The 20,688-nt window shown below is 38.7% G+C and overlaps 6 protein-coding genes and 1 non-coding gene across 8 annotated transcripts in view; 4 read left to right on the top strand and 3 right to left on the bottom strand.

The window, feature by feature from the left end:
- The window catches only part of LOC104817750 (pollen-specific protein SF21), a 3,766-nt gene extending 3,489 nt beyond the window's left edge, over positions 1 to 277 (bottom strand). The window contains exon 1 of the mRNA XM_019203047.1: positions 19 to 277. The gene's annotated coding sequence lies outside the window, so the exon portion shown is untranslated. The remainder of the gene's footprint in view (positions 1 to 18) is intronic.
- Positions 278 to 3,952: 3,675 nt separating this feature from the next.
- Positions 3,953 to 5,899, top strand: LOC104817748. The gene is made up of 3 exons (XM_010547031.1): positions 3,953 to 4,061; positions 4,625 to 4,822; positions 5,504 to 5,899. The coding sequence occupies exons 2-3, from the start codon at positions 4,641 to 4,643 to the stop codon at positions 5,688 to 5,690; spliced, it is 369 nt and encodes a 122-aa protein (XP_010545333.1). The 5' UTR covers positions 3,953 to 4,061; positions 4,625 to 4,640; the 3' UTR covers positions 5,691 to 5,899.
- A 1,032-nt stretch (positions 5,900 to 6,931) lies between these two features.
- Positions 6,932 to 7,003, bottom strand: TRNAP-UGG. Its single transcript has one exon. It is a non-coding gene; the product is annotated as a tRNA-Pro (tRNA).
- A 169-nt stretch (positions 7,004 to 7,172) lies between these two features.
- On the top strand, positions 7,173 to 14,037 carry LOC104817747 (zinc protease PQQL-like). 2 transcript variants are annotated; one of them, XM_010547029.1, is made up of 22 exons: positions 7,173 to 7,494; positions 7,904 to 8,150; positions 8,234 to 8,359; positions 8,446 to 8,583; positions 8,711 to 8,845; positions 8,935 to 9,192; positions 9,267 to 9,404; positions 9,486 to 9,555; positions 9,651 to 9,864; positions 10,190 to 10,295; positions 10,464 to 10,697; positions 11,018 to 11,182; positions 11,254 to 11,403; positions 11,497 to 11,574; positions 12,070 to 12,083; positions 12,403 to 12,484; positions 12,562 to 12,645; positions 12,727 to 12,843; positions 12,930 to 13,040; positions 13,283 to 13,363; positions 13,481 to 13,678; positions 13,772 to 14,037. In XM_010547029.1, the coding sequence occupies exons 1-22, from the start codon at positions 7,286 to 7,288 to the stop codon at positions 13,835 to 13,837; spliced, it is 3,021 nt and encodes a 1,006-aa protein (XP_010545331.1). In that variant the 5' UTR covers positions 7,173 to 7,285; the 3' UTR covers positions 13,838 to 14,037. The 2 variants fall into 2 exon arrangements, with proteins under 2 accessions (XP_010545331.1, XP_010545332.1); XM_010547030.1 differs by having other exon boundaries at positions 7,405 to 7,494; positions 7,909 to 8,150.
- A 428-nt stretch (positions 14,038 to 14,465) lies between these two features.
- On the top strand, positions 14,466 to 15,888 carry LOC104817746 (60S ribosomal protein L31). The gene is made up of 3 exons (XM_010547027.1): positions 14,466 to 14,537; positions 14,773 to 14,884; positions 15,390 to 15,888. Exons 2-3 carry the CDS (start codon positions 14,802 to 14,804, stop codon positions 15,667 to 15,669), a joined length of 363 nt encoding a protein of 120 aa, XP_010545329.1. The 5' UTR covers positions 14,466 to 14,537; positions 14,773 to 14,801; the 3' UTR covers positions 15,670 to 15,888.
- Positions 15,889 to 16,369: 481 nt separating this feature from the next.
- Positions 16,370 to 17,292, top strand: LOC104817744 (40S ribosomal protein S30). The gene is made up of 3 exons (XM_019203045.1): positions 16,370 to 16,489; positions 16,632 to 16,769; positions 17,101 to 17,292. Exons 1-3 carry the CDS (start codon positions 16,486 to 16,488, stop codon positions 17,145 to 17,147), a joined length of 189 nt encoding a protein of 62 aa, XP_019058590.1. The 5' UTR covers positions 16,370 to 16,485; the 3' UTR covers positions 17,148 to 17,292.
- The window catches only part of LOC104817745 (ATP-dependent 6-phosphofructokinase 3-like), a 4,339-nt gene continuing 921 nt past the window's right edge, over positions 17,271 to 20,688 (bottom strand). Inside the window, exons 3-14 of the mRNA XM_010547026.1 lie at positions 20,349 to 20,395; positions 20,215 to 20,254; positions 20,070 to 20,132; positions 19,828 to 19,965; positions 19,583 to 19,741; positions 19,208 to 19,261; positions 19,061 to 19,129; positions 18,839 to 18,968; positions 18,180 to 18,436; positions 18,040 to 18,085; positions 17,799 to 17,953; positions 17,271 to 17,693 (exon numbers count right to left, since the gene is read on the bottom strand). Coding sequence (XP_010545328.1) covers positions 17,481 to 17,693; positions 17,799 to 17,953; positions 18,040 to 18,085; positions 18,180 to 18,436; positions 18,839 to 18,968; positions 19,061 to 19,129; positions 19,208 to 19,261; positions 19,583 to 19,741; positions 19,828 to 19,965; positions 20,070 to 20,132; positions 20,215 to 20,254; positions 20,349 to 20,395 — 1,371 coding nt within the window. The 3' untranslated portion in view covers positions 17,271 to 17,480. The remainder of the gene's footprint in view (positions 17,694 to 17,798; positions 17,954 to 18,039; positions 18,086 to 18,179; positions 18,437 to 18,838; positions 18,969 to 19,060; positions 19,130 to 19,207; positions 19,262 to 19,582; positions 19,742 to 19,827; positions 19,966 to 20,069; positions 20,133 to 20,214; positions 20,255 to 20,348; positions 20,396 to 20,688) is intronic.

Raw genomic sequence — 20,688 nt, 5'->3', positions numbered from 1 at the left:
CCGCCGTCGCAGTGGCAGTCGCCGTCTCCGCCGTTGCTTTAGCACCACCGATCCTGAAGGCCTCTCTCTCTCTCTCTCCCGGCCTAGAAAAATGGGCTTTTCTTGGCTTATATGCACAGCGATTCCCTCCCTCTCCCGATAATTCTCTCCCCTTCTTTCTCTCTCCTGAGACCTCTCTGGCAAAGGAACAGATTTTCGTTTTGGTTCTCTCTCTCTCTCTCTCTCTCGATCTCGAACTCACACACGGATTTGCGGTGATTTCTCCACGGACGCCGGGAGACGTAACGTGACTCACGGTCAAATGTCAAAAATATAATCCTTTTCGTTTCCGTTGTGATTTCAAGAAATTACGGAAGAATATTTTACATTTTAGTTTTCTATATATGTTATATCTCATTTATTATCATTAAAACTACATCCTTTTTCGGGCAAAATTACCCAAAACAATAACGAAGAATTTATCAATTTCACTTTTATTTTTTACTACCGATGTCACTATTTAGAATAATCAGTTATTTACATTGTATTTATATTTAGGATAAATAACATTAAAATTTTAAAACTTATAAAATAATTAAAAAAAAACTAATTTCTAAACTTTTTACTTTATAAATTTATTTTCGAACCTGCAAAATATATCATTATAATTATCAGATTTACAAAATATATTATTATAATTTTTAAACGGATTTATATATCAATATTATAAAAAATATTGTAATAATTAATAAATTTGCAAATTATAATAACATAGTTTATTTTATTGGATTAGAAATAAATTTATTTGAGAAATTATTAAAAATTAATTTTCAATTATTCTGCAAGTTCAATGGGTTTACCTTTATATATATAATATGATTTTACCGTTGATTGTGATGTTCAATCAAATTCGGAAGCAGAACATGAACTCATAATAATGACCGTTATAACTTATATCATGATGTCATCGAAGAAGAAGGTGTTTCCTCAGTTGGGAATTTCGGATTAGGTAGCCAGTTTGAATATGGGCCCGTGTAAGTATTTGGGCCTCATTTTGGGCCCATATACTATGGGCGTACCCATTTTAGGATTTGGGCTTTTACCTGAAATGGTCCATACCTAGTGGGGCCGACAGAGAAAAAGAAAATCAAAGGAATGACGGGGGATATGAAAGGTCGTACATTTGTATACGTATTCTTATTACTTAATGGCTCCCCCACGATTCATATAGAGAAATACCTATACCTGTATTATGTATTTGTAAGTGTATATATTTAAATGTACGCATCAATAGACTGTCATATATGTATTATGTATATATATATTTCTCTTGTATCTTTTACATCTAGTGTCCAAGTGGATTCTATGTTGGCTGGTATAATTTCACATTCTCATGTCCGAAACTAAAGCTGATTTAATATATTATTAAGATTTATTTTTTTATCATAAAGTATTATGTTGATCTTAATAAGCTAGGGGTGTCAATCGGACCGGTCCAGTCCGACCAGATCCGAACCCGCACTTGACTTGAAGGTTTCGAGTTCGGACCGGCCCGATTTTTTCGGACCTATGTAGTTAAATCCGAAGTTTGGCTCTATATATGTCGGGTTCGAATCGGATCGGGTCAGACCGAGCCACTCCGCATAGTTTTCTTAATTTGTAAATATTATTTTTTTGTAAGAAAAATATCGGATTTTCTGTCCCGCTCGAATCGAGCTCAAAGTCTGATTTGAATCTGATCCGAAAGTTCGATTTTCGGTCTAAATTTAGGTCCGAAAACTCACTAATTTTTGGCCTAAATTGAGACTCCTATTAATAACCCGCGCATATATATATACATATATATATATATAACATAGGGTATTTTATTAAAATTTGTAGTATTAAGTTTTTTTTTTCACAGCCAATGCATACGAGTGTAGCGAAACTGTTACAAGCTCGGTTGGCTCCAAGGCTGGAACAAATTATATTATCGATTCGATTAACAGAAAAAATATTTCAAGAAATAGAAGGATAATAATATACTCATATATATATATATGGTGTCACAAAGAACCTTATCTCAACGTCGACCGACACGGATCAGTAATTTTTCATAATTTGGGCATTATTATAATTGTTATATCATTGAAACAGTTCTATAATATTCACGCGTGAATATATTTACGTGTGTGTTATTATCACACGTATAACAGAGAATCATTTTTATGTAAGTATGTTGCATAAGAAGATCCCTAAAAGATACGCAAAGGCAAGCTCTGGCTTCGTGAATATATATATATATATAAGTGACAACAATCAAGATGTTCAAGATTTTTCGATTTCAGTGCAAATATTAAACATCATGTTTATCAAATTGTGTTGGAATGAGTAATGTACATATTAGATCAAGAAAAGCATTATATATATATATATATATCAAAATTATTTCATTGCAATTTAGCAACAATTTGCAACACAACAATTTCGTTGCAAATATTATCATTTAATAATTAATATGATTTGACCGTCGAAAAAATAAATATAGAAATTTGCAACGCAATTTCGTTGTTAATTGGATTTGCAACGCAATTTCATTGCTAATTTGCAATGAAATAGTATTGCAAATCCAATTAGTAACGAAATAGCGTTGCAAATTCAATTTCGTTGCAAATAGACTTTTTTTTTATAGTAGTAATAATCTAAAATATTAAATAAAAACCAAAGTATAAATATGGAAAAGAGATAATTTACATGCTTATTATTGCAAAGAATACTATATTTTTTGAAAAAGTTGTCTAAAAAATGGTTCTAAAGAAGTAGTTAAAGTTTCGAATATACAAAATTCAAATATTCAATTCTTAGATGTAGACACTATACTATAATATGATTTATGCGTGCGTATATATATTCATGAGGAAGAAGATGAAGAAGACTACTCTACTGTTTGAAGTTTCGAACACGAAAAATATTATTAAGATATATTTTATTGTTTTTATCTTGTTAATTTGTTTTTGATTGAACCATTATTGGATTATTTTTTCTATCTTCTAAAATTCCAATCAACACTTATGTAGTTTATGGTATTGAAGTTTCATACGTTTTTTTTGTTTTTATTTTCATTTATCGTTAAGTTAGAAATAAATATGAATAAAAAATATTATATGTTTCTGACTCAACAATCTTATTCGTTCAACTCGGAAAACTGGCGAACGATCTGAGTCGAAATATTTTAAACTCATTAGAAAACGAGTTGGCGAGCTGAGTCAAACAAAAACGATCGAAGTCTAGTGAACCGAACCAAATCGATCTGTGTTGACTCGTTTGACACCCTTATGATACATGGTAATAGTTGATACATCTACACATATATACATATAACGCATACACGCATGAACATTCGTTTGTATAGGCATGACACCAAAATCTATTGATTATTTGATGAAATTATATATCTATATATATATTTATTATGTGTAGATATGTTAAAGCTTCATTGTTAATATCACCGGTTTATTTCTATTTCTATTTTCCGGTTTATATTAAGGGGCCCTACTAGGGTTCATTGCACAATCAAATGATTAAGTATGTATATATATCGATAAATGAATCATTAGGGTTTGTGGTTGGAGATAGATGTAAAAGTTTTGTACATTTTGTTTTTGTTTCGTTGTTTTTTCTCATCCTAATAAGATATTATCAATTTAATTGGTCGTTTTTTTTAATAAATTATATTGACTGGCATACAAAGCAAACCTTCTGTACACTTTTCACGTGTACACATTCACACACCAAAGCATGATCTTATTTGGCAACGGAAAGATATCACATCACATTCACAACTTCATTGATGGAATGTATTAAATTGGGCCTGAGAGACCCTCTCTAATTGTTGGGCCCAGTTAAGGCCCAAACGCTATATTTATTTTATTTTGCCCCTCAGCCTTTTGATATTCTCGGTTTTGCCCCTCATTTTTGGGAAAAACTCGGCATAGTAAAACAAAACCCCACATATTGCCCGCATAAGCAGAGAATCCCTGTGACCCAACTGCGTTCTCCCTCCGTGAACGGCGGCTAATCTTCGTCGCTGGATCTTTCGGAAGGTGAATTTCTTTTGAGATTTTTGTATTATAGATTCGACCTTTCATCTGTTTTTAACCAGGATTTTGTACGTCATCTCTATTCTTTTGGCCCAGTTGTGGGGGGTTTGACCTTCAGATCTGTGTCTTTGCGCCGCTCATTTCGCTGCGGAATTTGATCGGATTTTGTGTCGATGATGGTCAACTGTTCATGAATATTTGCGCATTTAGGTTGAACTGGGTTTCGAGAATTAGGGTTCGGTTAGGCTGATATTGTTTTTACCATCGGCATTTTTGTAGTACAGTTGCTTCTCGGTCCTTCTGTATTTGCAGTTAAACGCGCCTCTTCTCTTTGCGATGTGTATATCTGTGTGTCAGAGTTTTTCGCCTGCGTCTTAGTATACTCGTAAAGACAATGGATTTCATTTCTATTGCAAATCGTCATTCAGTTCTTGTTAGTGTGATGAATTTGTACCTAAGATATAACATTCTCTTACTGGCTATTGTTCTGTTAATTTATGAGCTGAATGAGCTATGGTGTAATGTTTTTTTTTCTTTCATTTTCTGGTTGTTTTTTTGTATCTCAGAGTTTAGTTTTGAGGGATGGCATCAAAGTTAAGACAGCTACAATCTAAGGCTTGCCAAGCTTCAAAATTTGTCTCCCAGCATGGCACATCATATTACAAGCAGTTGCTGGAGCAGAACAAACAGTATATCCAGGAGCCAGCTACTGTGGAGAAATGCAATGAGTTGTCTAAGCAGCTGCTCTACACCCGCCTCGCTAGGTTGGTTTCCATCTTCGGCCCTCTGTCTGAATGTGTATTCCTTTGATTCGTGTTTCAAAATGATCTGGATGGTTGCCAGATATCCAGAAACGGCCGAATCTTTCTTTGGAGGATAAAGTTTCTTTGCAAAGTTCCGGTCTTGGTAGCACGGTGCTGCATTTGTTTCTCTTATTCTTTCTATTGTGAATGGGTTACTGTTTTCCTAATACACGGTTTAATTGTAATTGTTAGTATTCTGCTGGAAAGGGAAGTTGTAGTTTGGTTTTCTGAATTTGTCCTACGGTTGTACATTCGGGACTGGAGAGAGTGAGAGTCACATAGTCGTGTTGATTTTGTTGTTCAGTTCTGTGTTGGTTGGTTCTGCTATCAATTTCAGTTTGCTTAGATATCTTTAGTTCCCATGTTGGAGAAAAAAGAGAATTTTATCTGCTTTCTAAGGAATCACAACAAAGGTAGACGCTCTAGTTTCGGTGGGTTGTGAAGCAGGTGTTTTAGTCACATGAATGCATGGTCATTGTGCCATTTGCTCCATGTGAATTACAAACACGAGAAGAATCGTACTGTGGATTGTCGGTTCATGTATTGATCATTGCTTTTGTTGCATCTCAATATGTTTGGTAGAAACTGCAATACTTTACTCGCCCCTTGTTGTCGCTGACATCGTGCATGTGTTGACCGCAGCATTCCAGTGCGCTGTGAGGCATTCTGGAAGGAGCTCGATCAGGTGAAGAGCCTGTGGAAGAACCGAGGAGATGTGACGGTTGAAGAAGCAGGAACCGTGGCACTGTTTGGTCTGGAATGCTTTGCTTGGTTCTGTGCGGGTGAGATAGTTGGAAGGGGCTTCACTTTCACCGGCTACTACCCTTGAGAAAGCCAACCCATTTAGCAAACCATTGAACGCCAAAGCAAAGTTCATTCCTTTTTTTGTTGTGGGTATCTTCTAAACAAAGTTTTGAAGCTGAGAAATTTCACTCGGATAGGTCTAATAATATTTGTCCACAACATGTTGGCTTTTGGTTGAATAACGTTTTCCTGTCTTCTGTTTGATAATTGCGGTAACTTATAGATTTATTGCAATTTATTTGAACAAAGAGAGCATATAAGCTTGGATTGCCGATCATAGTGAGACTTGGTGCTGAACTCTAAAATGGATTTCAGGGAGGGAATCAGAGCTTCTTCCCTCTCTCCTCGAGCTCCTAAACAGTGTAAAATTACAAATTTTTCTTTTTTGTTTGATCGTATAAATATATAGAACAGAAGTACTTCTTGATTGGATGTCAAAACCAGCTGAGTTCGCGAGTCAATTCGAGGTTGATTCTTTTTTACTGAGTCGAGTCAAGAATATCTGAACCCGAATAAAAAATGGGCTGAGTGAGCCAGTTAGCCATGAATCGAGTCCAAACGAGCTAGCTCGGTCGGCTCGCAAGTTGGTTTAAAAAAGAATAGAATTTCTTACGTTGAAACTTGAAAGTGTTGATATTGATTGGTATGGTATTTTGATTTGGAGATAATTTTTTTGTACATGGATTATGATCTGCATATAGTTTTTTATATATGGATTAGAATCTGATTAAATGGATGGATTAGGATCTGAAGATGGTTTTTTGTATATGGATCTGGATTTGATTGTATATGGATAGATTATGATCTGAAAATGTTTTTTTGTACATAGATGGATTGTGATATGATCTATTTGGAGATGATTTTTTGTACATTGATTCTTATTGTGAACATAAATATGATTTGGATATATTGATATGTTCTTTTTATGTGATGTATCATTTAGATATTGTTTTGTATAATTTGATATAGTTTTTTTATGTATTTAGAAAAATATGATTTCGCGAGCTAAAACGATTTCGATTGAACTAGAAATTTTCTAGTCCGAAAAAAAACGGACTTAACGAACCAGACTGAAAATGAGTTGGGTCAAAACGACTTAGCGAACTGGACTGAAAATGAGCTGGATCGAAATGACCTGATCTGGTTCTTTTGACATCTTGAAGTCAGATTCTGTTTAAATTGCGGGGTAGACTATGACGTTGTTAAAGTTTGGGGCTTTTCTGCAAATCGGTCGATTTTTTTAGCCATATTCGAAAAAAATAAAAAGGGGCGTTCCGAGAATCGAACTCGGGACCTCTCGCACCCAAAGCGAGAATCATACCACTAGACCAAACGCCCTTATTCAAATTCTATGTCATAATCTTAGTTGTTCCTAATTTAATTGGCAATGATATTCGGTTGGTATTTCCGGTATCTGATTATCATCCAGAAGCCAATTGCCGGTCGGACCGGTACAGGATTTATTCTTTTAAGAGAAAAAAAGGAATTAAAAAATGGATCACGGCGTTCCCTCTGGCTTCGTGCTTCCTACACTTACTCTTCCTCTCCGAGGAATTGAGCACTGGTGTTTTGTTTCTGTGAGGAAAAGATATTGGGAAAGAATTTGAGAGAGAGAGGGAGATGGATTTGATAGCGGGAGAGAGCTCGAAGATCGCGAAGAAACATGGTTTCAGGTCGCTGAAGCTGGTGAACGTGGACTTGGAGCAAGAGCTGAGCGAGGAGCCATTTGGTGTTGACTATGGGAGACTCGACAATGGCCTCGTCTACTATGTCCGCTCCAACTCGAAACCCAGAATGAGAGCCGCTCTTGCTCTCGCCGTCAAAGTCGGGTATTCTTCATTCCTTTCCGATTTCGACGTCATTTATGAGAATCTGGGTTTTAATTTGCGTTTCATCGATGAATTGGGTCTACTTGATTTTGAATATGTCTTCCGTGTTTAGAGTTTGCTCATACTAATGTCGAATCATTGATTCAATTTGACGATCTTTTCTATTTGTGTTTCTGCCCCTTTTTCCTCCTGCCCAACTTTGATTTAATTTGATGACCAGCTCTTCAGCCTGCATGCGTATTTGCAGTATTTGGCGACGTTTTTGCAAATTTCTGTGAACTTTCTATCTTATCAACGTGGATGGATAAGATTCTGTCGAATTATGCTCTTGGGCACTGCCAATTATGCCGTTTAGTGGATCGTGCATATAGTGCTTTGAAATGTAGCTGACTTATGGGATTATTGGCAGTTCAGTTTTGGAAGAGGAGGACGAACGTGGAGTCGCTCATATTGTTGAGCATCTTGCATTTAGTGCCACAAAGAGATACACAAATCATGATATCGTCAAGTTTTTAGAGAGCGTTGGAGCAGAGTTCGGCCCTTGCCAAAATGCGATGACAACAGCCGATGAGACCATATATGAGTTGTTTGTACCTGTGGACAAGCCTGAATTACTATCTCAGGCTATTTCGATTTTAGCAGAGTTTAGCTGCGAGGTAATGAATGTCTGTCAAAATCCCTTTTTACAGTTAGTGTTTATGTTTCTTGCCCATGTCCTATCTGTGCTTGGTCTGTCTAGGTTAGAGTCTCAAAGGAAGATTTGGAAAAGGAAAGAGGGGCTGTGTTGGAAGAGTATAGAGGGACCCGGAATGCCAGTGGAAGGATGCAAGATGCACATTGGCAGCTGATGATGGCAGGCTCAAAGGTCTGAGCTTTTTTTTTTTTTTGTTAATTATTTATGCAGCCTAAAAGGCTTACAAATGCTTTGTTAAACATTCTGGTTGTTTGCAGTATGCTGAACGTTTACCCATCGGGTTGGAAAAAGTAATTCGGTCTGTTTCTGCTGAAACTGTGAAGCAATTTTACCAGAAGTGGTACCATTTATGCAACATGGCAGTCATAGCTGTTGGAGATTTTCCAGATTCCAAGGTACTACGGTCTCTTAACCACTATTGCTTTTGTTGCCTGTCCAGTCAATTTCTGGAGTGGGTGTTCTTACTATAATCATGTTGATGGTCGGATGTAGTTGTAACCCTTTCCTCTGGTTTCTTTCTAGACTGTAGTTGATTTGATTAAGGTGCATTTTGAGGGTAAAACATCAAGTAGCGAGCCTCCAGAGATGCCGATATTTCCTATTCCTTCGCATGAAGAAACACGATTTTCTTGCTTTGTTGAATCAGAAGCAGCTGGGGTTAGTCTGTGCTTACTAAACTTCTTGCACTACATTCCCTCGTGTCAACTTGTGGGATCCTGAACTTCTCTTGTGGTCATGGTTTGTAGTCTGCAGTAATGATTAGCTATAAGATGCCAGTAAATGATCTGAAGACGGTGAAAGATTACAGGGATATGCTTGCAGAATCTATGTTTCTACATGCTCTGAATCAGAGATTCTTCAAATTGTCACGTAAGAAGGACCCTCCATTTTTCTCCTGCTCAGCTGCTGCAGATGTCCTAGTGAGCCCATTGAAGGCTTATATAATGAGTTCTTCTTGTAAAGAGAAAGGGACATTGGCATCCCTAGAGTCAATGCTTCTCGAGGTTTGGTGGCCTCTCCCTCTGTCCCTCTCTTTCATTCTCCCTCCCATCCCTTCATCGATTCTGTTATGTTTCAGGTTGCTAGGGTACGCCTTCACGGATTCTTCGAACGTGAAATATCTATTGTCCGTGCTCTCATAATGTCAGAGATTGAATCAGCTTACTTGGAACGTGATCAAGTGCAGTCAACTAGTTTGCGTGATGAATATATACAGGTATACTACGATGAACTCTTGTATCCTGCTTATGTCTTCCCTACGCAGAAAACATTTTTATGGTAGTCTCTCATCTTGCAGCATTTCCTCCACAAGGAACCTGTTGTTGGGATTGAATTTGAGGCACAACTTCAGAAGACGCTACTACCCCGTAAGAGCATATGTAGCGTGTTTATAATATGTGTTCAAGTTGAATGTTCATTATATATAAAATCTATAAGTAACCACAGTTCCTGTGTCTTCCAGAAATTTTGGCGTCAGATGTGTCCAAGTACGCTGAGAAGTTAAAAACTTCATGTGGTTGTGTCATAAAGACAATTGAACCTAGATCTTCTGCGACAATAGATGATCTGAGAAATACTGTTGCAAATATCAATAGACTTGAAGAAGAAAAGAAGATTGCTCCATGGGATGATGAACACATCCCAGAAGAAATCATCAGTGTGAAGCCTGATCCTGGGTAAGCTTTGAACCATCTGTTTGTTAATAATGATTAGAAAAAGTTCACCCATATATCCCTCGGAAAGTTCTTCACTTTCAGCTTTTTTTAAAGATTCTTTGGGCTGTCAGTATAGCTTTTCAGTATTTATGCATGTATACAATATGCTGTTGGTAATTTCTGTTTATCGGAGCCGCTGACTAGTCTAGAGGTAATATGTTGATGCTCTTGAAAGTCTTTTACTCGAATAAATGGCAATTCTTGTGAGACTAAAAGTGGGTAGAACGCAGTTACGCACATGTGATTTTGATATGATAGTCTCAGTCTTTGTACATATTTAATGCAGGAATATCATTCACCAGCTTGAATATCCTGATGTTGGGGTTACAGAATTGACATTATCAAATGGAATGCGAGTTTGCTATAAGTGCACTGACTACTTTGATGATCAGGTGCACTATTTTTTACCTGAAGCTTTAATAGTGTCTCCATATAGGTGTGACTCCACCATGTATAGTGGCAGTGACTTTTCTCTGTTTCTTCTGCTTCTACCTAAAAATTCACGTGATTTAATGAGTCTCCTGTATTTTTTTGTTGTTTTTTTTTCTTCTGTTTGACAGGTCCTTTTCACAGGGTTCTCATATGGAGGATTATCCGAACTCCCTGAGAGCGAATATATTTCCTGTTCAATGGGATCAACGATTGCTGGTGAAATTGGTATATTTGGATACAGCCCATCGGTGCTTATGGACATGCTTGCTGGTAAGAGAGTTGAAGTTGGCACAAAGCTCGGGGCATATATGAGAACTTTTTCTTGTGATTGTTCACCTACAGACCTTGAAACTGCTTTACAGGTTTGTCTCTCTGCCTATTCTTAAAAGATTAACCCTTCTCTAGAAGTCATTTAGTCTGACACAAGGTAGAGTCTTTCAGTAATTTTGTCTCTGTTAACCTTTGAATGATGAATAATTTTTCCTGTTGATGATTAACCTCCTCAAGTTTCATCTATCTGATAACATCAAACCTGAACATATCACCTTCAAAAAAAAAAAAATTTGTACATCTATTAAATTTTCGTTGTTCTTTCCTTGTCCTTTTATAACATTTGAGTGCCCTTGTATCAAGTGGTATTATCTTTACCTAAAAGTTCTATCTTGATTACATTTCTTACCAGCTTGTTTATCAACTTTTTACTACAAATGTAATACCCCAAGAAGAAGAGGTTAGAATAGTGATGCAAATGGCAGAAGAAGCAGTGCGTGCCCAAGAAAGGGACCCTTACACTGTATTTGCAAACCGGGTGAAGGAAATCAATTATGGAAATTCTTATTTCTTTAGGGTAAGTTCTCTTATGACAAGATATTTCACGCTGAATATGCAGCTGCTTGTAATTCACGTTTCTACGTGCAGCCTATTCGGATAAGTGACCTCCGAAAAGTTGATCCACTGAAAGCTTGTGAATATTTCAACCGTAGTTTTACGGATCCATCAACTTTCACTGTAGTGATTGTTGGGAATGTTGATCCTACCATGGCGCTTCCTTTAATTCTCCAATATTTGGTAAGTCGGTCCACCTCATTTGGTGATACAGAAAATTAAACCTTTCAAGATTATATTGGATATGGCATTGATGACCACACTCTCTCCATGTAGGGTGGAATACCAAAGCCTCCTCAACCAGTTCTCAATTTCAACCGGGATGATCTCAAGGGCTTACCATTCACTTTCCCTAGATTACAGGGATATGCTTGCAGAATCTATGTTTCTACATGCTCTGAATCAGAGATTCTTCAAATTGTCACGTAAGAAGGACCCTCCATTTTTCTCCTGCTCAGCTGCTGCAGATGTCCTAGTGAGCCCATTGAAGGCTTATATAATGAGTTCTTCTTGTAAAGAGAAAGGGACATTGGCATCCCTAGAGTCAATGCTTCTCGAGGTTTGGTGGCCTCTCCCTCTGTCCCTCTCTTTCATTCTCCCTCCCATCCCTTCATCGATTCTGTTATGTTTCAGGTTGCTAGGGTACGCCTTCACGGATTCTTCGAACGTGAAATATCTATTGTCCGTGCTCTCATAATGTCAGAGATTGAATCAGCTTACTTGGAACGTGATCAAGTGCAGTCAACTAGTTTGCGTGATGAATATATACAGGTATACTACGATGAACTCTTGTATCCTGCTTATGTCTTCCCTACGCAGAAAACATTTTTATGGTAGTCTCTCATCTTGACTAAGATAACAAGGTAGCCGTATCTCAATTTGGTCATGATCTGAGTTCGACGCCGTAGAAAGTTACTTAATAATGATCTTTGTTTAGTTCCGTTCCTCTGACGTATAAACAAAACTGATCTCCGAAACCTGAGGTTGTCAGAATTCGGATGAATATGTTCCTCCAACAGTCAAAACTTGAGAAATCACCATCCCCCGCTCCCAAGGCATCAAGGATTGAGAGATGATGCTCTAATTTACGGCATTCAATATTTGCTTTGTGCACCATATATATATATATATGCATCATTTATTTGGAAATTATGGTGACCGATAATTGCATGAATTTCACAGAGAAGTTGTTCGCAGTCCAATGGTGGAAGCCCAATGTTCTGTCCAGTTATGCTTTCCTGTGCAGTTAACAAATGGAACAATGGTAGGTGACATTAACTTTATCTTCTGAACTGTAAGGGTTTGTCGAGATGTGTTTCATCTGGTTATTTTGGATAATAGATAGAAGAAATCCACCGTGTCGGGTTTTTAAGCAAACTTCTAGAGACCAAGATAATCCAGTTTCTCCGGTTCAAGCACGGACAGGTAAGCTCAGGGATATCCTGCCCTCTTTACCCAGCTTTCGATGATCTCCAATCTTTACTCAACCGACTTTTCTACAAGCAGATATATTCAGCAGAGGTATCGGTATTTCTCGGTGGAAATAAGCCTTCTAGAACTGCTGAAGTGCGTGGTGACATCAGTGTGAATTTCTCCTGTGATCCCGAAATCTCTTCTAAGCTGGTAAGACCATACGATCCACGTTGTCTATAATCTTGTTTTCGCCTTGAGCTGCTTACGATCCACCCAGCCATGGCGCATATCTGCAGGTTGATCTAGCTTTGAATGAGATAATTCGACTCCAGGAGGAAGGCCCATCACAGGAGGACATAGCAACCATCCTTGAAATCGAGCAAAGAGCTCACGAGAACGGCTTGCAGGTCAAGCCTTCTTGGCGTTACATCTCATCAAGTGACTAACTAACATCGTAAATGGGTTATAATAAGGGGTTTCTTACTTGAAAATATAAGAAATAAAAGCTGCTTTTAAGGTTATTATATCAAAATCGGACCATGTTTTAGGATCTTTTTTTTTTCGCTTAAAGAAACTCTCATTTCTTAGGACACCCGGTATTTTATTACAGAACGTAAGCTGTTTTCCGCCTTGTTTTTTTTTTTTGCAGGAGAACTACTACTGGTTAGAGAGGATATTACGTGGGTACCAGTCGAGGGTATATGCAGGTGATTTAGGCGTTTCGTTCAAGGTCGGTTAAACCCCTTCACCCTTCCCATCCCTTTTCGACTCTTATCTTTTATATATATATAACCGGATTTTTCGAGAAAGGCGTTAACAAGTATTGAGTGTGGTGAATGATGTAAAGATTCAAGAGGAAGGGCGGTTGAGATTAAGAGAGTCACTTGCACCGCAATCAGCACAAGAGGCATTACAGAGGATCCTTCCATTCCCTTGCAAGAAGCAATACACTGCAGTGATTCTGATGCCGAGGAAACCACGCTTCGGATTTCTGACATCACTCTTTGTTTCTCCAGAGTCTTGTCGCCATGGCCGAGATGCTAAGGTTAAAAAAGAAAAGATCATCATCTTTTACTTTTTTTTTTTTTGTGTGCGTTAAAAGTCAGTTTTCTTCTTGATGGATCGATGATGATAACAGGTTTTGGTCGGTGTTGCTGTTTTAGCTGTTGCCTGTTTTGGGTTATGGAGATACTCTCGCAGGTAAAAAAAAATGTGTTCTTCCCACAAAACTGAGATTACAATTTACAAATGTTTGTTCCATCTTTACATGCAGACATTTTTGTACGTGTTTCATCTTCTTTTACAAGAAGAGACTGTACCAATTTACCCTCTTTTTAATTTTTGACCGAGTGGCTTTGTATTTTGGTGCTCTGGTGAAAATTCCAATCAATTCACCTTCAATTATGTGTACCATTTTAAATTTAAATTTTACCATTTTAAATATAAGAGTAATATCTGAAAAATGTACTTAATTATAGTTGCTGGAAATAGCATAAAGAATAGCATTTATCGGAGAAAAAAGAAACCATTATGTCCTTGTATTAAGAGTTGAATTTAATTTACACTTTATTATTTAAAAATAAATATATGTTATTACTTATTAGTTTATAGTGTTAAAAACTTAAAATTGTTTGTTACGATAATTTATCCAAAAATGTCTTTTAAGATATTTTACTGTTAATAAATTACTTTTTGTTACCACTTCTGTGTAATAAATTTTATGCATACAAGGGGTTTTCAGTGGGCTAAGAGAGCAGCCCAATAAGTTAAGGAAATTCTGAAAAGCCTATTAGGGCCCAAATGATAGATAGGGTTTTACTATCATCAACAACCGCATTCATATATAAGCTTACCATTCCCCTTCCCCATCGTCTCTCTCTCGACGTTCCTCGAGCCGACGGAAGGTAATCTCAGCGCATCTCTCCTTCTACTGAGTCTTTGAGGGTTTCCGGTTTTCCCATCTATAGCGTGTTTGATCTCCGAGAGAATCGGAGACGGAGAAGTGAAAGTGTTGTTCATTCGGTTTCCTTCACTTTCTCTGCCGCAAAACAGAGGAATAAGCTAACACTGCGCCGATCTGGTTAGTTCCTGTGGTGAAGTCTATGGAGAATTAACGATTTGGTTTTGATCAACGCGCAGGTAGAGCTTGAAGAGGTAATAGACAGAAAATGTCGGAGAAGACGAAGGGAAGAAAGGAGGAGGTGGTTACCAGAGAGTACACCGTCAATCTCCACAAGCGCTTGCATGGCTGGTGAGTTCCTGTTGCAGCTTTGCTTGCTCTTTAGTCATGTTGCATTAGCTCCTTGGTTTGGCTTATCAATTGCTCAATTGCGGAATTATCTGTTTATTATCTAATTGGAGTCGTAGTTGGAATCCATAAAACGTGCACAAAATGCCATTTTATGTTCAAGCAAGCCTCTTCACAACTTATTTGGTTCAAGTGTAGATCTCCAGTTACCTGAATAGCTGTTGGAAAATTCTTAGGAATGTTTATCTCAATCTTCTAGGTATCTGTGATCACAGCTTCAACAAAACGTTCATTGAAGTGTGCGTAGAATGGTGTTTCAGTTTCAAAAATTAAATTCCATATATCCGTTGTATTCATATACAGTGATTCATTCGATCCTCATGCTGAATGTGGGATCCCATTGCATCATCACTCGAATTCTCTAACCTTAAAAGGCTATTCAATGGCTTTCAAGATGAGCCATTTGGAATATATGTTTTTAACAAGAACTGGTGAAAATGTGAAACAGCACCTTCAAGAAGAAGGCACCGAATGCCATCAAGGAGATAAGGAAGTTTGCCGAGAAAGCGATGGGCACAAAGGACGTGAGGGTTGACGTGAAACTTAACAAACAAATATGGAGCCGGGGTATCAGGAGTGTTCCTAGACGTATCCGTGTCCGCGTTGCCCGTAAAAGGAACGACGACGAAGACGCTAAGGAAGAGTTCTACTCTCTCGTCACCGTGGCTGAAATCCCGCCTGAAGGACTGAGCGGCCTCGGCACCAAGGTCATCGAGGAGGATGAATGAAAAAAAAAAGGGTATAACCCATGTGAAAGCAGGCTGCTATTTGAGACTTTTGTCTTTTGAAGTTATAAGCTCTCTGAAGTTTTGGTTTTTTGTTATACCTTTGTTTAGGTAATCATCATCTCCTGTTTTCCTTTGCAGTAACTTTTGGTAATGCAGTTATTTGGAGGACAATGACTTATCCAATCTTGTTTGCTTTGAAATTTCCCGTCTTTATTCTGAGTTTTACTGTCTAATTACAAAGGGATTACCATTTACCATGTCCACCACTGTTGTTTGAAGGCTTTGGGTTTGAGTTTTTAGTTTTTTTTTTCTAAAAAATGTCTATTCATATATTTGATTTTTTGTGTCCGATTCGAACCAACTTCTTGTATCGGAATTAGTATCTATGTTAACCAAACTTCTTGTATTGTATCATTTACATCCTATTTATATATTAAACTCAGTTTTATATAATAAAATCAAATTAATTTGATTTTATTTAACCAAGCCATAATCTCCGCCGTTCGATTTAAGCTATGGCATGATTTTGGGATTCATATAGGGTAAAAATGGAAATGACATGTTAACATAGGCCATATCGGATGGAAAAAGAAGATGGACTATTGGGTCTATTAATGGGCTTTAGGAGGCCCGAAGTCAGATATAAGGCCTAACCTAGTTTCGCCTACCGGGATCAACACTCGTATGTATTAAAAAAAAAAAAAAAAAAGCCGTAAAAAACCCTAGCTTTTATGTTTCCAGGCTTGACGTAGCACTTCGAAGCAGCAGCCGGAAGAAGGAGAGCAGCGAATTCAGAGGAACTAACCTAATTCCGCCATGGGTAATCCTCGGAGCTTTTAGGGTTTCTATGAAATCTTAACTTATGATGTATTGTTTAAAGAAATCGAGACGGATTTATGATTTCGTTGCATTGTATCCGCCCTCCATCTGATGAACGCGAGACATTGTTGTTGATGTTACAGGGAAAGTTCACGGTTCTTTGGCTCGTGCCGGAAAGGTGAGGGGGCAAACCCCCAAGGTGGCGAAGCAGGACAAGAAGAAGAAGCCACGTGGACGCGCCCACAAGCGCATGCAGTACAACCGCCGATTCGTCACCGCCGGTAAACATTTTCGATTCTTTCGCTCTTCATAAAGGTAGAAAATTCGATGGACCCGGAAGCTGGAAACTATAAGAAACGAGTTTAGTTTGGAAAGAGACTCCCACTTTTGAGGGCATGGTAGTGAACTAGATCAGTTAATTACTCGAATTGCTAGATGTTTTTCTAAGTGATAGGAAGTCCATGAATTCAGTACGATCTGTGTTGTGTTGTTTTGATGTGTCCGAATGAATTCGGAAGTTAGGTAAGTTGCCTGGAAACGTTGTATTCGTGGGAAATTAGGTTTCTGGTTATGGTGACATCAGATCATTGAATCTCTCTCATTCGTGTGCAGTTGTCGGGTTCGGGAAGAAGAGGGGGCCCAACTCTTCTGAGAAGTAGAGAGATAACAGGAAGAAGCTGAAGTGAAGAATGCTTTGATGAACATCTCTAGTTTCAGACAGCTTCCGTACATCTTTCGTTCGTGGCTTGTTCGCTTTTGCTCTGTGTTGACAGCTTTATGAATTATGAAATTCAGTTTTTGATCGCACGTTCCTTTTTATTTCTGTGAAAAATATAGATTTCCTCGTACAGGATTTTACCTCGCCGCACCGAGGTGATGGTGTTAGAAATTACAAAACTAGACTTCCAAAAAGCAAGAATTTCCCTCGGCTATAGAGGGATAAAATCGTCAATTCCTTTTTTATTTCTCTCTCTCTCTCTCGACCACTGTTTTCACTGAGCAATCTCTTTGGTCTCCACCGGAGGAACATCATCGGCGACGCCGTTGCAGTGACTGTCGTCGAGAAGCTGAGTCGCCGGCAGCGATGATTTCACGTCGTCGGAGACATCCTTGGGGCTCAAGAAACTGGGCTGGTTCGTCGAAGACAACAGCCTCGCCCACATCCTGTCCGTGATCACCACCTTGTTCTGTTTCTCAGTTATTCTCTGCATCACAAACCCAGTACCCATGATCCAATGTAATGTCCCTATAATACCCATGATGATGATGATGATGATGATGGTGGTGGATGATATGATGTGGGAACTTACGTAGAAGGGAATGTAGGTTTGTCTGCCATTGACGAGGCCGCTGGTGAAGCCGGTGTATCCGGCCATGGCACCGTGCACCGCGCTCTGAGCCAGCAATGTACAGTAAACATTGTCCGACGCATTGCCAGGAACAGCCCGGATCATGTATGTCGGATCTATAACCCAAATACTCCGATATCAACTGTCATTCACCAGCTTAATCCTAAAACTATTGACTGCGAAAAGGATATGATTCTCTCACCTATGTATTTGAGGTTGATCGTCGTCTTCTTCCTCGAAAAATGATCCTATAATCAAAACAAAACGTGAATCCGCCGAGTAAAATTCCGAAAAACGAAAACGAAAAATCGGAGATGAAACCCGAACCGGGAAGTCGTTTACCTTGATGCTCTGCGATATCCAGAGGCCGACATCTTTAAGGAGCTTGTTTCCGGAGGCATCCTCGAGGTTCGAAGATTCCATCATCAACTCCTGCCCGGCCCCTTCGGCGATGACGATCACCATATGACCGTTCTCCTTTAGCCGTCTCTCTATGAATTCAAACAGTCCGCCCTCTCCTTCGAGGTAAAATGGCGACTCCGGAATCAGGCAGCAGTCCACATCTCGGCTTGCAAGTGTAGCATACATCGCTATGAACCCTGTTCCATCGATACACAATACACCACCAACCTGGTTAATAACCGAATGACCGATCCAATCCAAATTGACTAACACATTATAAACGAGTCGAATCCGATATAAAAACCGCATGGTTATGATTCCTCTAAAAATCGAAGAAACCAAACGCGAACTGAATAAAAATTTAATGCAAAACTAAAAAGTTCTTTTAAAAATGAATATTTTTATCAATAAATACCGAGCCCGAACCGAATTCAATTTTAAGAATCGAATGGTTATAGTTTTTGTAAAACCAAAACACCGACCCCGACCTCAAATCCGAAATGGCCCCCTATTAGCAACAATATCTCCCGAAGCCCGAAGACGGTTACAGAAAAAAAGACGATGATGAGGCGACGAAGTAGAGGATGTAAACAGTTTACCGCTGTAACGACCCATGAGCTTCACAAGGCCGATACCGTTCTCGAAACTCTCGGATTCGACGTGTGCTGCGTTAATAGCACGTTGAGCTTCCTCCACGGCAGTGTCAAACCCGAAAGATTTATCTATCACCTGCAAGAATTTTCGGATAATCCCCTTGTTTATAAGACAGATGCCTATGTCGTGTGGGGTCAGTGTCAAAAGGAAGAACAAGAAAATCATACCGGTATGTCATTGTCGATCGTTTTTGGGATTCCGACTACCGCGACTTTCAGTCCACGTCTTCTAACTTCCTACATGATCGACGATATTTAAGCACAGTTTCTGATCGTTTTAGCCGGAGATTTTCAGAATATATCAGATGGTGTTACCTCGAATATTACCGATGCTCCTCGCTGTGTTCCATCTCCTCCGATAATGTAAACCTGGACAATAACCGAAACAACATCAAGAACATGCTTATATACTTTCAGATAGGGACGGGCGCCGCTCGGTTCGGACATGCATAAACGGAACAGATCCAAACTGAATAATACATAACTGAACCGAGCCCGAAACGGATACAGAAATAATCCAAAAAACCGCAACTTTCTTTAGAAAATGAGCATCGTTATCATTAAAAACTACCCCGAACAGATATAGGTTTTCTAAAACCGGAAGAACCTAACCCGAGCCGAAAATCGAAATATCCAACCCTACTTTCAGTAAACAAACGTCGTGAGAAGAGACTACAATCCTCGGAAAACCTGATTAATTCCCCGATCCTGAATGCTGTCGACTATCTTATTGGTATCGTGACCGCCTCGTGAGGTCCCGAGGATTGTCCCTCCTCTCTTATGGATATCGTTGACGAATTTCGAGTTCAAGGGGACAGTGTTCTTCGCATAAAATCCCCTGTATCCACCCTGCAAAGTCTCAATGGTGTGAAGAAGGGAAGGGAATGAAACTGTGATTAAGGAACAATGATCACAAGGGAGGGAAAAAAGCTCACATCAATTCCAAGAATCTTCTTGACACCATACATGTACGATAATCCACAAACTATTTCTCTAATCACAGTGTTGAGGCCAGGGCACAGACCCCCACAGGTAACAATACAAGCATGCACTTCATCAGATTCAAAGTATACCTGCAGATATATATACACACACATATATACACACAGCCATGGATGATCCACAACATGGAGAGGGAAGCAATCTGTATAACAAGGAAACTGGAAAAGGAATTTACCTTCTGACGAGGCCCGGCTCGTCGGAAATGGATTCCTCTTGGACTATCACGGTGGACAACGACCTATACAACAAGAAAACATGAGGTGAATTATTACAAGAACAGTGAAAAAGAAGCAACCATAAGTGAAGTGGAGTGAACTGACCTTCTGAGGAACAGTGTCATCTGCATCAACAAAGTATTGCCTGAGAAAAAAGGGAAAGAAGAGATCATGTAAGAGAACTGCAGCTGATGAATGGTCACTGGAAGCAAAACTGAGATTGGTAACAAGACTTTTACTTGACCACAGAATATGCTGGATTGTCTTGTAATGGATTGGGGTATGTCTGCATATGAACAACAAAGGAGAAAATTACCACACAGCAATTGCTCAAAGTAAAGATTTTTACCAACATAAAGCTTCTTAGTTCATGATCCGAGACATTATTCATCCAAGGTTTTAGAAGAAGTAGACGACATGCATATGATTCTATATAGAGATATCAAGTTTTGCCCTTTACTCGATTGTTAGATCAAATTAACACGAATCAAAAGTTCTTCCCCATCTCTGATCAGAAAACCAGTGATTCCCCTCAATTACCCATCAGCCAGAACAGATTTATAAGCACAAAGATCGGAA

This window comes from Tarenaya hassleriana, unplaced genomic scaffold, assembly GCF_000463585.1.
Source record: "Tarenaya hassleriana unplaced genomic scaffold, ASM46358v1 Cleome28, whole genome shotgun sequence".
Classification (NCBI taxonomy): Eukaryota; Viridiplantae; Streptophyta; class Magnoliopsida; order Brassicales; family Cleomaceae; genus Tarenaya; species Tarenaya hassleriana.
Note: the sequence above shows the minus strand (reverse complement) of the source record. Positions and strands in the feature narration are given on the sequence as shown.

Excerpts from the sequence above, each read along its gene's own strand:
- LOC104817748 (XM_010547031.1), top strand. The coding sequence starts at position 4,641 with ATGGCATCAAAGTTAAGACAGCTACAATCTAAGGCTTGCCAAGCTTCA. Across the intron at positions 4,823-5,503 it reads CTCTACACCCGCCTCGCTAG|CATTCCAGTGCGCTGTGAGG; the intron begins GTTGGTTTCCAT and ends TGTTGACCGCAG.
- LOC104817747 (XM_010547029.1), top strand. The coding sequence starts at position 7,286 with ATGGATTTGATAGCGGGAGAGAGCTCGAAGATCGCGAAGAAACATGGT. Across the intron at positions 8,360-8,445 it reads TGATGATGGCAGGCTCAAAG|TATGCTGAACGTTTACCCAT; the intron begins GTCTGAGCTTTT and ends GGTTGTTTGCAG. Across the intron at positions 10,296-10,463 it reads CTGACTACTTTGATGATCAG|GTCCTTTTCACAGGGTTCTC; the intron begins GTGCACTATTTT and ends TCTGTTTGACAG.
- LOC104817746 (XM_010547027.1), top strand. The coding sequence starts at position 14,802 with ATGTCGGAGAAGACGAAGGGAAGAAAGGAGGAGGTGGTTACCAGAGAG. Across the intron at positions 14,885-15,389 it reads CACAAGCGCTTGCATGGCTG|CACCTTCAAGAAGAAGGCAC; the intron begins GTGAGTTCCTGT and ends AATGTGAAACAG.
- LOC104817744 (XM_019203045.1), top strand. Across the intron at positions 16,770-17,100 it reads CCGCCGATTCGTCACCGCCG|TTGTCGGGTTCGGGAAGAAG; the intron begins GTAAACATTTTC and ends ATTCGTGTGCAG.